At 46.2% G+C, this 15,416-nt stretch overlaps 1 protein-coding gene across 1 annotated transcript in view; it reads right to left on the minus strand.

Annotated features, from left to right (window-relative positions):
• LOC122548230 (transient receptor potential cation channel subfamily V member 3-like) overlaps window positions 1-14,352 on the minus strand; it is a 39,505-nt gene extending 25,153 nt beyond the window's left edge. The window contains exons 1-7 of the mRNA XM_043686771.1: window positions 13,052-14,352; window positions 11,905-11,952; window positions 10,033-10,166; window positions 8,342-8,521; window positions 8,093-8,236; window positions 4,084-4,373; window positions 232-408 (exon numbers count right to left, since the gene is read on the minus strand). Of these exons, the coding sequence (XP_043542706.1) occupies window positions 232-408; window positions 4,084-4,373; window positions 8,093-8,236; window positions 8,342-8,495 (765 nt within the window). The 5' untranslated portion in view covers window positions 8,496-8,521; window positions 10,033-10,166; window positions 11,905-11,952; window positions 13,052-14,352. The remainder of the gene's footprint in view (window positions 1-231; window positions 409-4,083; window positions 4,374-8,092; window positions 8,237-8,341; window positions 8,522-10,032; window positions 10,167-11,904; window positions 11,953-13,051) is intronic.
• Window positions 14,353-15,416: the final 1,064 nt, after the last annotated feature.

Below are 15,416 nucleotides of genomic sequence, written 5' to 3' on the forward strand. Positions count from 1 at the left end.
AGTTGTAAGCTGAATGGATTGATAAGGAAAGGGGGAAGGGCAGGGTAGGAGCTGACTGAGAGGGGTTTGGGGGCTGGATTGAAGGGAATGAGGTGGTGAGAGGTGGAGTGAGGACTGAGGAAGAGTTGGACAGGTAAGGGATGGGTCATGGAAGGGAGAGAAGCCTCAGGGAGGGGGGCAGTGATGAATTATTGCTGTAATTGCCAATGGGCTGAGGGAGAAAGGCATTACCCTGTTCCTGCTGCTGTACACCACGGTCTGAAGCACAGAGTTCTCCTCAATCGTATCGACTCCAGACAGGTCATATAAGGAACAAGAGACCGGTCCATATTCCCACTCCGTGAACTTTCTGGAAAGGTGCTTGTATTTCTTCTGTTTTATTTCCCTTCCCAGGATATGTTTAAATATCTGGAAAACAGTGAGAAAAGTCTATTATCCAGGGAGGGGCTTGTAAATATCTAAAAGAACATTCTAGTAGTTGAGCAAGGCCTGCCTCCATTTCCGACCATCAGGACCATAAAATACATTTGGCCATTCAGCCCATCAACTCTGTTCTGCCGTTCGATTAGTCAATAATTCAACTCCACCTCCCAGCCTTTTCCCCATTATCCTTGATTCCCTTCCTGATTAAAACCTGTGTCTCAGCCTGGAGTATATTTAACAACCCAGCCTCAACAGCACTCTGTACTAAAGAATTCCACAGACTCACTCCTTTCTGAAAATCGCAGAGTCATACAGCACAGAAACTGACCCTTCGCTCCAACCATGTTCCCAAGCTGAACTCGTCCATGCTCCCTGTTCCTGGCTCACAATCAGGAGGTGGTCTGTAATTACACAGGGCCCTTTGACATTCAGTTCGAGCAACTGGGTTCAATTCTGGGCACAGCATCTAAGGGAAGATAGTGTGGCTCTGGAGAGGTGCAGTGCAGCCGAATACCATGGGGCTAGGGGTTCGGAAGGGGCAGGGTATGTATACTGGACTTAACTCTCTTGGCTGGGGGAATGTGACTGCGGTACTGGAGATTGTTAGATAGTGATTACACCAAATGTTGTAACCATATCTGCATCCACCATTTCCCCTGGCAGCCCATTCCACACACTGACCACCCTCTCTGTAAAAAAGTTTAAACCTTTCTCCTCTCACCTTAAAAATATGCCCCCTTGTTTTGAACTCCCCCAACCCAGGGAAAAATCCTTTGGTATTGACCTTAACAATGCCCCTCCTGACTTTATAAACCTCTGTAAGGTCACCCCTCAACCTCCTACACTCCAATGAATGAAGTCCCAGTCTTTCCAGTTTCTCATAGTATCTCAAACCCTCCATTCCTGACAATATCCTGGTAGAGCTTCTCTTTTAATAATATCGTTGCGATAACAGAGAGAAGAAATTCCTTCTCACCCCTAACTTACATGGGTGATCCGTTATTTTGAGAGCATGCCCCATGGTCCCAGACTCTCCCACAAGGGGGAAGCAAGCTCTCCATGCCCACCCTGTCAATCCCCCTCAGGATCCTATCTGTTTCAATAAGGTCACCTTTGATTGTTCTAAATACCAATGAGTACAGGCTCAGTCTACTCAACCTCTCCTCGTCAGGCAGTCCCTGATTCTGGCCGAGTGAACAAGGTTAATTATCTGAAGGATATCATCACCCGTCCAAGCAGATGAGGAACAGGAAAAGGCCATTCAGCCTCTTCAGCCCATTCTATCACTCAATCAGATCACAGAATCATCGATTCCCTACAGTGTCGAAGCGAGGTCGTTCGGACCATCACGTTTTCACCAAACCTCCGAAGAACATCCCACCCAGACCCAACCCCCTGCCCTATCCCTGTAACCCTGCATTTCCCATGGCTAACCCACCTAGCCTGTATATCCCTGGACACTATGGACAATTCCCCATGGCCAATCCACCCTGACCTGCACATCTTTGGACTGTGGGAGGAAACTGGAGCACCCGGAGGAAACCCACACAGACAGGGGGGAGGATGTGTAAACTCCACACAGACAGTCGCCCTAAGGCTGGATCATTATGGATTTCCATCTCAGTTTCATTTACCCTCTATCCTGTGGTATCCTTACCCGACAAAATCCAATTGGTTTATGTCTTGCATCTCCAAATGAATAGCATGCCCCCCTCCCCAGTCTTTCAAGGTTGCTATGTCCAGATTACTACTCTGCTGGGGCAGCAGTCTGGAAATCAATCCAAACTATCCCTGGAATCATCCTAAATCTGATGAGGAACTACACAGGGTCCCACGTTTACCCGACTGATGGATTCAAACTAAAAGAAAACACTCACCAGCTTTCTGTAGTTAAGACTAAAACTGCTCCTTATTGTCATTGAAACCAGAATTGCTGGAAAACTTCAGCAGGTCTGGCACAAGCTGTGCAGAGAGAAACCGAGGCAATGCCTCAGGTCCCGTTAGCTCTGATTTCTCTCCACAGATGCTGCCAGACCTGCTGAGCTTCTCTGGTAATTTACAACAAACAAAGAGCAAAGAACAATACAGCATCGGAACAGGCCCTTCGGCCCTCCAAGCCTGCCCCAACACATTTTGTCCTTCCACACTGAAACTGGCTTCACTTACAGGATCCATATCCCTCCATTCCCTTCCTATTCCTGTGCCCATCCAGGTGTTTCTTGAATGCTGCTATTGTGTCTGCTTCCACCACCACCTCTGGCAGCACGTTTCAGGACTCACCATCCTTTGTGTGAAAAACCTGCCTCACACATCACTTTTAAATGTCATCCCCCCCGTCACCTTGAACCTGTATCCCCTAGTAACTAATCCCTCCACACTGGGAAAAATCCTCATACTTTCCACTCATCCTATGCCATTCACAATCTTATAAACTTCCATTAGATCATTCCAATGAAAACAAACCCAGTCTATCCAAACTTTCTTCTTCGCTAAAATCCCCCCAGACCAGGCAACATCCTGGGAAAACGTTTTCTGTTTTTCTGATTGTTTCAGATTTCCACCATCTGCAGGTTTTAGTTTTTTTTGTTGAGCTCCTTATTACAAAGAGATTGACTGCTAACATAACAGTCTGTAACTTAAACTCTACCCCTCTTACATTCCCCTCTCTCACTGATAGACAATATACAGAGACATGGACTAAGAGTGGGAAAGGGAACCAAACTGAGGGAAACACAGTTTAATGGCACGAGCCGAGACCACAGGGACTGATGAGTCTTTTCACTAGTTTCATCTCATTCTTTTTCACCCTTTACTGATGACACAAAACAGTTTTCACTGATGCCATCTTTCATTCACTAGATGAGAATTTGACTTTTAAGGGATTTGCAGAGAAAGTCATTCATGAGGCATAGGCATTGCTGGCTGAGTCAGCATTTATTAGCCATTAGCTGGTGGTGAGCTGTCCTCTTGAACCGCGACAGTCCATGTGGTGTAATCACTATCTAACAATCTCCAGTACCGCAGTCACATTCCCCCAGCCAAGAGAGTTAAGTCCAGTATACATACCCTGCCCCTTCCGAACCCCTAGCCCCATGGTATTCGGCTGCACTGCACCTCTCCAGAGCCACACTATCTTCCCTTAGATGCTGTGCCCAGAATTGAACCCAGTTGCTCGAACTGAATGCCAAAGGGCCCTGAGTAATTACAGACCACCTCCTGCAGGATGCAAGCACAGACTGCATCTTCTGGAGCACCTCATCAGCAACATTGACCACTTCAAACAAAAATCTCCCATCTGTTCAAAACTCAGAGCCCCGGTATTTATAACTTCAGGCCCAGTACCTATAATCAGGATAATCTGAGATTAAATCCCTGAGGAGCTGAGGACTCTTCATTCATTTTGAGAATACTTAGAAATCATTAGCTGGTCTTCATGCAAAATGCAATTAATTCTCATACAGACTCAAGCTAGGAAACTGATTGTCCTGTAGGGAATGAGTCTCCACCCCCATTCTGTCCATGTATGTCTCCAGTGCCACAGTAACTCAGCTGTTAGCTCCTCTCTGAATGGATTCTCGATTGGACAAACTCCTCCTCCCCAAGGCTAACCCAGTCAGATCTCTGCCTTGACCAATCAGAGCCCACTGATTGGGAACCTACCCCTATCTTGCCGGTCTGAGCAGCCAGGTGCAGGGGTGTCAGACCCTGGAGGTTGGTGATCTTCTCCAGGTTCTCGCTGGGCGATATGTCCGTGCTCCTCATCAGGATAAAGTCGTACATCTCTGTCACAAAGCTCCGAGCTTCCACCGTGTCGTAGGCGATGGTTACCAGGGCGTGTAGCACCGTGTTCCCTGCCCGGTCCTGTGCCCGGGGGTCTGCGCCATGCTCAATCAGGAAGGTCACAATGTCCAGTTGGTTGGTACAAGCAGCCAGACTGAGGGGGAAGCCTCCTGGGTCCCGTATGAGCAGGGGGAGGGGAAACAACACCATCTTGTAAGTCACTGTGCCTGATAGACATAATAATCTCTGCACCCCAGTTCCCTCCCCCACCCCCCTGCTCCTTTCCAATGGCCATGACTCCCATCACCAACCTCCCCCTCCCCCACAGCCCACTCACAATGACAGATAACCACTCTTCTCAACTCACATCATCATGGGAAATGTTCCAAGCTATTTGACTGCAGAGAGCATCACTATCCTATCCTGATCATTTTATAATTTACCCGCCAGATGTGGGTGTCACTGGCTGGGCCCAGTATTTATTGCCTGTCCCTAGTTGCCCCTTGAGAAGGTGGGGGTGAGCTGCCTTCTTGAACCGCTGCAGTCCATGTGCTGTGAGTTGACCCACAATGTCCGTTATGCAGGGAATTCCAGGATTCTGACCCAGTGACAGTGATGGATGGGAAGTGGCTTGAAGAGGAACATGATATTTTCCACATCACACCTGTCTTCCACTACCAGCCAGGAGTTGGGATATGAAACACTCATTAATATTCGATTGGCCAAGTCTTCGCCAGGAGCAGAGACCAGTAAACATCTCAATGCTTCACTAGTCCGTCACTGACACGGAACCCTGGCTTTCTACTGCAACAGGGAATGGAGCACGGCTAGTTCCAGGTTACACAGCGAGGTATTCAAAAAGGGAGGGAGACTCACAGCAGGAAACTATAGACAGTTGTTTAATACCTGTCTTTGGGAAAATGTGAGAAGCTCTTACTAAAGACAAAATCATGTCTCACAAACTTGATTGAGTTTTTTTGAAGAAGTAACAAAGAGGATTGATGAGGGCAGAGAGGTAGATGTGATCTACATGGACTTGAGTAAGGTGTTCGACAAGGTTCCCCATGGGAGACTGATTAGCAAGGTTAGATCTCATGGAATACAGGGAGAACTCGCCATTTGGATACAGAACTGGCTCAAAGGTAGAAGACAGAGGGTGGTGGTGGAGGGATGTTTTTCAGACTGGAGGCCTGTGACCAGTGGAGTGCCACAAGGATCGGTGCTGGGTCCTCTACTTTTTGTCATTTACATAAATTATTTGGATGCGAGCATAAGAGGTACAGTTAGTAAGTTTGCAGATGACACCAAAGTTGGAGGTGTAGTGGACAGCGAAGAGGGTTACCTCAGAGTACAACAGGATCTGGACCAGATGGGCCAATGGGCTGAGAAGTGGTGTGCTATACATCTCTATAACTCTATGACATGAGGACACTTGGATAAATTCACAATAGTCAGGCAGAGTCAACATGGTTTGAAGCAATGTTTAACCCATTTATTAGAATTCTTTGAAAAAGTACTATGTACTGTAGTTAAAGAGGAACCAGTGGATATTATGTATTTAGATTTTCAGAAAGCATTTGCTAAAGTGCCATATTACAGTAATGTCATGGATAATACATTCGCATGGACAGGGGATGGGCTAAGCCAAGAGAAACTGAGAATGGGTCAGTTTCTGGCTGGCAAGATGTAACAAGTGGTGTTCCTCAAAGATCAATGCTGCGACCTCAACTCTTTACAATTTATAGAAAGGATTTGGATGACGGGCTGGACAGAATTGTTACCAAATTTACTGATGACACAAGGCCGGGTTGGAAAGTGAGTTGTGATGGGGACAGGAGGATGCTGAAGAGGGATTTGGATAACTTCCATTAAGATCTGGAAAGTGGGGGATAAAATTAAGAAAAGAAATTGTCTGTTTTGGCGGAGAGAATGTAAAGGAAGCTGAGCATCTAAATGGTGAGAGATTGCAGGGCTCTGAGATACAGAGGGGCCTGGGTGTCCCAGTGCATGAATCATCAAAACGCAAGCAAAAAGGAAAATGAGTGGAATGTTTTAATTTATTGCAACTGGAAGTGAACACAAGAAGAGGGAGATTATGCTCCAGTTATACAGGGCACTGGTGAGACCATATCTGGAGTATTGTGTACAGAACATTGTTTAAGGAGGGATTGTAAATGCTGTTGGAGTTAATTCAGAGAAAGGTTACCAGACTAATCCCTGCCCTGGGTGGATCATTTGATGAGGAATACTGGTCAGACTGGGCTTGTTCTGCAGGAGTTTATACGAGTCAGCCGTGACCTGACTGAATCCTCTTCGATCCTGAGGGGTCTTGACCGGGTGGATATGGAGCAGATTCTGGATTAGTGGTGCTGGAAGAGCACAGCAGTTCAGGCAGCATCCAAGGAGCTTCGAAATCGACGTTTCGGGCAAAAGCCCTTCATCAGGAATACAAAGCGGATATCATTGATGAAACATGGCTCTGGGCCACCCAATGAGACCTCCTTCCCATGGTTCACCATGACTCTGTGTATCTCCCTTCCTCAAAAGGCAATGGAGGCAGAGTCTTTGAATCTTAAAGTAGAGGGCAATAGTTTGTTGATTAGATAGAGGGTGAAAGGTCATCAGGGTGTGAGCGGGAATAATCCGATCAGGCTTAATGTTTTTGAGTGATAGAGGGATGGGGTGTCTGTGTGATTTAAACACGTCAGCTGGGAGGCTCCACCCTTTCCCAGTCCCTGAACTATTACCTGCACAAACATACCATAGATTACCACAGAATCCGTGTCCATAATCTGGCTTTTCTCCACCATTCTCTCCCACTGCCACTTCACTAACTTGTTTATTTGTCGAATCCTCGACTGTGTCCCTGTGTCTCATTTGTTCAGTGTGTGTCAGTCAGGGATTGTGTATCAGTCAGTGAGTGTGTGTCAGGCAGTGTGTGTATCAGTCAGTGAGTGCATGTCAGGCAGTGTGTCAGTCAGGCACTGTGTGTCAGTCAGTGAGCGTGTGTCAGTCAGTGAGTGTGCATCAGTCAGACCGTGTGTGTGAGTCAGTGAGTGTGCATCAGTCAGACTGTGTGTGTGAGTCAGTGAGTGTGTGTCAATCAATGTGTGTCAGTCAGACAGTGTGGATCAGTCAGTGTGTGTCAATCAGTAAGTGCGCGTCAGTCAGGCAGTGTGTGTCAATCAGTGATTGCATGTCAGTCAGTGAGTGTGTGTCAGCCAGTAAGTGTGCATCAGTCAGGCAGTGTGTGTATCAGTCAGTGAGTGTGTGTCAGGCAGTATGTGTCAGTCAGTGAGTGTGCATCAGTCAGACTGTGTCTGTGAGTCAGTGAGTGTATGTCAATCAATGTGTGTCAGTCAGACAGTGTGGATCAGTCAGTGTGTGTCAGTCAATGAGTGTGCATCAGTCAGTCAGTTTGTGTCAGTGATGGAGTGTGTGTCAGTCAGACATTTGTGTGCCAATCAGGCAATGTGTGTCAGTGAGTGTGCATCAGTCAGGCAGTGTACGTCAGTCAGGCAGTGTCCATCAGTCAGACAGTGTGTGTCCGTCAGTGAGTGTGTGTCAGTCAGACAGTGTTTGTCAATCAAACAATGTGTGACAGTCGAGAGTGTGTCAGTGAGTGTGTGTTAGTCAGGCAGTTTTGTCATTCAAGCATTGTGCGTCAGTCAGTGAGTGTGCGTCAGTCAGTGAGTGTGTGTCAGTCAGTGAGTGTGTGTCAATCAGACAGTATATGTCAGTCAGAGAGTGTGTCAGTCAGTGAGTCTGTTGGTGAGACAGTGTGCATCAGTGAGTGAGTGTGTGTCAGTCAGATTGAGTGTGTCAGTCAGTGAATGTGTGGTATCTTCTTTATCCTTGCTGTATTTAAGATTTTATTGTTTGAACTCACCAAAATAGAAGGAACATTTTTTGTGTTTCTTGTTGCGGAAGAAGCTTCCTTTGGCCATGACATCAACAGCGGCACCGTTTCTGACCAACAGCTTGACCAGGTCACACCTCCTGCGCTCCACTGCAATGTGCAGACTTGTCTGTCCTGGAGACAGAGACACATCACAGTTCACCTTTCACCTGAGGTGGGGAGTGTGGCCGATATTTTACATGGAAAGCCAATACTGGGAAATCTAGCCTCATTTCCTACCTCTGTAAATCTTGTCAGTGTAGGCTGCATTGATAAAGGCTTCCAGGTCTCCAGTCTTCCTTGAGAAGAAGATTAGCTTCTTGACAATCTCCACAGTCTTGCAGTCTTGGGCTGCATCCTCTGCTTTGTTTGTTATTTTTAGTAAGGCTTTCATCAGGCAGGTCTGACCAGTGTTTGGATCTGTGTGTGAGTGATGTGAGAAAGTCCAGAGTGAGGGAAGCTCCAGATGTTCCTATTGGAGGGGGTTCCTGCTAATTTCCTCCCTCCCAGGATCTGCTGAACTCTCAGACCTGACCAGGACATTGATGTAGCAGACCTTCTGAACCCTCTGTATCTCACTCTTCCCAAATAAAACCCCACATCTCCCCATTATTTTCATAAGTTCAGTCTCTACATTCCACCATTTCTCAAAGTTGAGGGAATGAGTGTAAAGTTGCATTTAATATCCCACACAGCCCCAGGCCTATCCCAATAGGAAGCATCCAGACTTCCAAACCCGATCTCAGTCTCTGCCTTCCCACACTGACCAACATCTCATTGCGAAGCTGATTGTTTTGGGGGCCTGATATATTTTTAATCCATTCGCCAAAAAAACAAGAAAGATTTTTCTTTTCAGATACCAGTCTGATCCAATGGGCAGGGTCACATGGAGGAGGCAGGAAAATGATATGAAATGAATTGCTCCTTCAGAGTCCTCACAGACATGATGGGCTGAACGGCCTCCTCCTGTGATAAAGTGTCTAACTCCAGCAACCCGTTCTCCTGTGCTAACTGTATTCCTATCCACTTGTTCTCTGTGAGATCTGTTAGACAATACTGATCCTCCCTGGTATCTCTCCATCTGGACATTTTGTAACTTTGCCTAATTGTTGAATCTTTCAGTAGTCAAAGGAGAGTGTAGGGAAATGGTTCTGAAGGGGTTAATGTTCATTTCCCATTGGATCCACCCATTCTATTGATATCACACATCCATTCCCCACCATTCTGTGGTTTGAGAGCTTTGGCCCAGCTTTTGGAGGGAGCAGACAGATCTGTCCCCACTCCATCAGAGTCCTAGTCTTTCTGCCTGACCCAATGTGGTTGTACATCTCACGCTCACAGAATAAACCACCTCATTATCATCTTCTGAGGGACTCTGCAGTGGTGTATCCTCTACCACATTTTAAAAATTCATCCTCAGGACATGGATGTCATTGACTAGGCCAGTATTTATTGTCCACACCTAATTGCCGAGAGGGCATCTAAGACTCAACCACATTGCAGCAGGTGAAGACTCATATGTAGGCCAGACCAGGTAAGGATGGTAGATTCCTTCCCTGAAGGACATTAGTGAACCAGATGGTATTTTCCAACATGGGTTCATGGTCATCATTAGACTCTTATTTCCAGCTTTTTATTGGATTCACATTCCATCATCTGCCATGGCCGGATTCGAAACCAGGTCCCCAGAATATTAACGAGGTTTCTGGATTAACAGCCCAGAGATAATATCACTAGCCCATACCCTCTCCTATCACTCGCTAGGCTCCAGATAAAGCAAAGACAAAAGCGGATTAATGGTAGCAAGCTCCCTCAGACAATTCAAGCAGGCCTCAAAATAATCAGGGTGGAGGGTTCGAGGGATTTCTAAGGGACAGAGTTGAGAGTGCTTCATAAAAAATGACTTCCTCTCTCTCTCTCTCAATCTTTACCTTTTAATATTTGATGAGAGAGATAGCCGTTAGATTCCTTGACCTTTCCAAGTAAGGTATCTATGGTGTCCAGATCTCCTTCAAAGATGGCGTTGAAGAGCTGAATCCGACACGCTTTGTAATCGAGCTGATGCCTTGACAGAATGAAGGGGACAAATTCAGTTTCCCAACAATATCTAAGAACATCCGCTATTTCCCAACTGATCCCAATCCCATCACCACTTTCACCCAGAGGCCCCAAGGACTGTTGACTGAAGCGTTTAGTTATGGAATGTTGGTGGGTGGTCCATCTCTTGCTCAAGGTGTCAGTTGTAACTGGTTAGTGATGGTTAGTGATGGTTGGTGATGGTTGGTGATGGTTAATGATGGTTGGTGATGGTCAGTGATAGTTGATGATGGTTAGTAATGGTTAATGATGGTTGGTGATGGTTGGTGATGGTGCCAGTCTAGTAACTCAGAGTTTGTGTTGAGATTGGAACCTGAATTCACCAAAATACCCAATAACTACAAGAACAGCCAATCTTCTCATAACTCCGTTAAGTTATTCAGGTATGAGTGTCTAGTCTGACTACATGTGACTCTTGTCCTCACTATGGAACAGATTCTTAATGAGGACTAATCATGCAGTTGGACATGAAACTGGTGCAAGTGTCGAGGGAGGGACAATTCGTACAGTTATACAGCATAGTGGAGACCCATCAGCCCATCGGTCTATGCTGATAGAGTCAGACAGTCATAGAATCCTAAAGCACGGAGCCAGGCCCTTTGGCCCTAACTGGTCCATGCCAACCAAAATGTCCATCCACGCTAACCGCATTTCCCTGCCCTTGGCCCATATCCTTCTAAGCCTTTCTTATCCATGCTTTTGTCCAAATGCCTTTTAAATATTGTTAATGTACCTGCCTCAACCACCTCTGCTGGCAGCTCATTCCATATGCATACCACCTTCTGTGTAAAAATGTTGTCCCTCAGGTTCCCTTTTATTCTTTCTCCTCTTACCTTAAACTGATGCCCTCTAGACCTCGATTCCCCAACTCTGGGACAAAGGCTGAGTGCATTCACCCTATCCATACCTCTCATGATCTTATATACCTCTACATGGCCCCCCTCAGTCTCCTATGCTCTAAAGAAAAAAGGTCCTGTGCTTGTCCAACCTCTCCCTATGTCGCACTAATCCCATTTTCCTAAACACGGTCCTTATCCTTGAACAGTACAACATTTCCAGTGTTTATCCAAGTACTGTTTAACGTTTTTGAGGTTGATCTGCCTCACCCAGGCAGAACATTCCATATTCCCGCTGTTCAGTGATGGTAACGCCATGAACTATCAAGGTGGTGCAATGGTTAAGTTCTGTCATTTCGGTGAGGGTCATTGCCTGGCACTTTTGTGGGGCAAAGGTTACTTATCACATGTCAGCTCATACCCGGATATGTCCAGGTTTGTCGTACTTGTGGTAACTGCTAACGTACAGGAGCTTTCCTCGCCCATGTTTAACCTGAAGTCATGAGGTTTCATGGGGTCCAGAGTCAATGTCCCCTTCCTCCTGTATACCAGTGTGCCACCATCTCTGCCAGTGATGTGTGCTTTCTAAGTCTGTGAGTATGTTGCAATTCCACCCAGCTGTCCAGACCAATATTAATCCAAACCAATCTTTTATCTCATTGTCTTGCTGGGATCTTGCTATGTATGAACTGAAGGCCAAATTTCCCTATATCACAGCAGTCACTGTTCTTTGAAAATTCTTCAATGACGGAAAAGCACTTTGGGATGCTAAGTCCTGTGGCTGTGAAAGGTGCTACAGAAATTCAGGTTCTTTCAGTCAGTCTCTCCTAGCCCTCCCAGATGGCCCGGGGGAAGGAGATGGATTCTCACCTGGGTTCATCGTTGCACCCGACTGGAGCTCCATCTTTGTTGTTCACTCTGGCCACACAAAACAATAAAGGAGAGTTTGAGTCTTCTCGCACAGACTGGAACACGGATTACAGATCAGGTCCGAGCAAGCCATCCCCTCCTCGCCAGGGATCAGCTCCCAGCACAAAGACCAGAAACCACAGTCAGTGGTTCAGGGGGAGGTGGAGAGTGACAAAGGAGGCAGGCACTGGGGCAAACTGCAGCGAAAGCAGTTCAAGCTGAGAAACGTACAACCATTGATTTAGGATACAAGGAACTGTACCAGAACCGCATAGAGCCAGGATGACTAATCCAATTCCCCAAAATGAAGAAATCTCTATTGTGTGTTTAACAATACGATGGAAGCCATTCAGGATTGGTGAGTTGGAGGAGCCGGTGTTGGACTGGGGTGGACAAAGTTAAAAATCACACAACACCAGGTTATAGTCCAACAGGTTTTAATTGGAAGCACTAGCTTTCGGAGCACCGCTCCTTCATCAGGTGGTTGTCTCAAATTCAGGATTGAGATGAGGAAGAATTTCATCACTCAGAGAGTTGGGAACCTGTGGAATTCTCTCCCACAGGAAGCTGTTGGTGCCAGTTTATTAGATATACTCAACAGGGAGCTGGACGTGGCCTATATGGCTAAAGGAATCAAGGGGTATGGAGAGAAACTGGGAATAGGATACTGAGATTACGTGATCAGCCATGGTCAGATTGAATGATGGAGCAGGCTTGAAGGGCCGAATGGCCTACTTCTGCACCTGTTCTCTGTGTGTCTATAGTTGACGATGCTACCCCTTTAAGCCAGTTGGTCAGGTGACCCAGAGGGGTCCAGTCTTAAACTGGTTGTGGTGGTGGGAGCATCGTCAACAAGGGGTTACTTTTCCGATTTACCACTTGTCTCCCTGGGATATCATTCATGGTTCCGATGGAAGCACCAACATAAAATCAACAACTAGAACAGCAAAACACATAACTGCATCAAGGGCTCTTGTAGTCCAAGGGTAGTGTCCCTATCTCTAAGCCAGACCAGCTGAGTTCAAGCCCTGAGAGGTGTCTGAAACAGTTGATTGAATGAGCTATGAGTACCAGCCTGTGGGATGTAGATGTCAAATAGCGCAAGTACCTGGCAGTTTGACTTTCATCAACATGACAGCCGAGCAGGGCGTAATTATCTTTCACTGCTGTTTCACAAGGTTTATACGAGCTGTGAAATCAAATACAACAAAAACAGAACATCACAGGGGGCTGCTGGATGGTACGTCGAGACTCCCATCATCTTACAGGAGTAGGGACAGAGATCGTGGGTATATTGGCAGTAATCCTCCAGGAATCGTTAGATTCTGGAAAAGTCCCAGAGAATTGAAAATCTACTGATATAAAACCCTAATCTAAAAAGGGATGGAGAGGAAAAACATAATTAGGACAATTAGCTGAACATCTGTTAATAGGGAGGCGTTGTATAAAGGATATAGCAGAGTGTTTAGAAGTACATAATCTGAGTAAGCAGAGTCAGTGTGGCTTCATGAAGGGGAAATCATCCTGACAAATTTACTTTCAGGGGTTCTTTGAGGGGATAACAAACAGGACAGATAAGGGGGAAACAGTAGATGTAATATATTTGGGTTTTTAGAAGGCATTTGATAAGGTATTACCCATGAGGCTACTTATAAAGTTAAGAGCCCATGATATGGGAGGGGGGTGGGGTAGTTATATATACATGGATGGGGATTGACAAAGTAAGACAAGAAAGCAAGTTGGGATAGGAGGGGAATTTTCGGAATCACAGCCTGTAATTCAGGGATCAGTGCTGGGCCCACAATTATAGCTTACACATACTGATGACCTGGATGTGGACGGTTAAAGCATTACTGCGAAGTTTGCAGATGACTCTAAAATAAACAGAAAGACAAGAGGTGAGGATGATACAAAGAGTCTGCAGAAGGATATAAACAGATCAAGCAAGTGGTGGATGGAATATAATGTGAAATTATGCACTTTGGCAGGAACAGTCGAGGAGCTGACTATTATTTAAATGGGAAAAGGCTGCAGAAAGTTACAGAACTGAGGGACTTGGGGATCTTTGTCTCTGCATCACAAGAAAATAGTATCCAGGTTCAGTGGGTAATAGGGAAGGCAAATAAATGTTAGCCTTTATTTCAAAGGGAATAGAGGAGGCCTTGTTAAATCAATACAGGACATTTGCTGAGCCACTGCTGGAATACTGGGAACAGTTTGGGTCCTTTATCTAAGGAAATCGTACTGGCATTGGGGGCAGTGCACAGAAAGTTGACTAGCTGATATTAGCTATGGAGGGACTGTTCTATGAGGGCGGGTTGTATAGGTTGAGCACATAGTTAGACTCATAGAGTTATAGAGATGTACAGCACAGAAACAGACCCTATGGTCTAACTCTCCATGCCAACCAGATATCCTAAAGTAACCTAGTCCCATTGCCAGCACTTGGCCCATATCCCTCCAAACCCTTCCTAATCATATACCCATCCAGATGCCTCTTAAATGTTGCAACTGTACCAGCCACCACCACTTCCTCTGGCAGCTCATTCCATACACGTACCACCCTCTGTGTGAAAAAGTTGCCCCTTAAGTCCCTTTATATCTTTCCCCTCTCACCCTAAACCTTCGGCCTCTAGTTCTGGACTCCCTAACCCCAGGGGAAAGATTTGGTCTAATTACCCTAACCATGCCCCTCATGATTTCGTAAACCTTTATAAGGTCACCCCTCAGTGTTCGATGCTCCAGAGAAAACAGCCCCAGCCTGCTCAGATCCTCCAACCCTGGCAACATCCTTGTAAATCTTTTCTGAACCCTTTCAAGTTTCACAACATCTTTCTGATAGGAAGGAGACCAGGGTTGCACGCAATATTCCAACAGTGGCCTAACCAATGTCCTGTACAGCCGCAACATGACCTCCCAACTCCTGTACTCAATACTCTGACCAATAAAGGAAAGCATACCGAACGCCGCCTTCACTATCCTATCCACCTGCGACTCTACTTGTTGGAGTTTAGAAGAATGAGAGGTGACATACACATCCTCAGGAGGACTCCCCAGGGGAGATGCAAAACGTTTGTCTTCCCTTGGGAGAGTCCAGGAGCACAGGGCATTCCCTCAAAATAAGGGATCATACATTTGAGACAGAGATGAGGAGGAATTTCTTCTCTCGGAGTGGAGTGAATCTGGGGATTAATTTACCACAGAGGGCTGGGTTGTTAAGTAGATTCCAACCTGACGTACAGATTTCAGTCAGGAAGGGAATGGAGGGTTACAGAGAAAAGGCAGCAAAGTGGGGTCAGGGAGCTTTGACAGACAGACTGAAGGATTGTTAATGGATAATGAACACACTGATAGACATTTCAGGAATGTAACTGGAGAATTAACATAGAAAAAAAATACAGCGCAGTACAGGCCCTTTGGCCCTCGATGTTGCGCCGATCCAAGCCCACCTAACCTACACTAACCCACTATCC

The sequence above is a fragment of the Chiloscyllium plagiosum genome, unplaced genomic scaffold (assembly GCF_004010195.1).
Source record: "Chiloscyllium plagiosum isolate BGI_BamShark_2017 unplaced genomic scaffold, ASM401019v2 scaf_13274, whole genome shotgun sequence".
NCBI lineage: Eukaryota > Metazoa > Chordata > Chondrichthyes > Orectolobiformes > Hemiscylliidae > Chiloscyllium > Chiloscyllium plagiosum.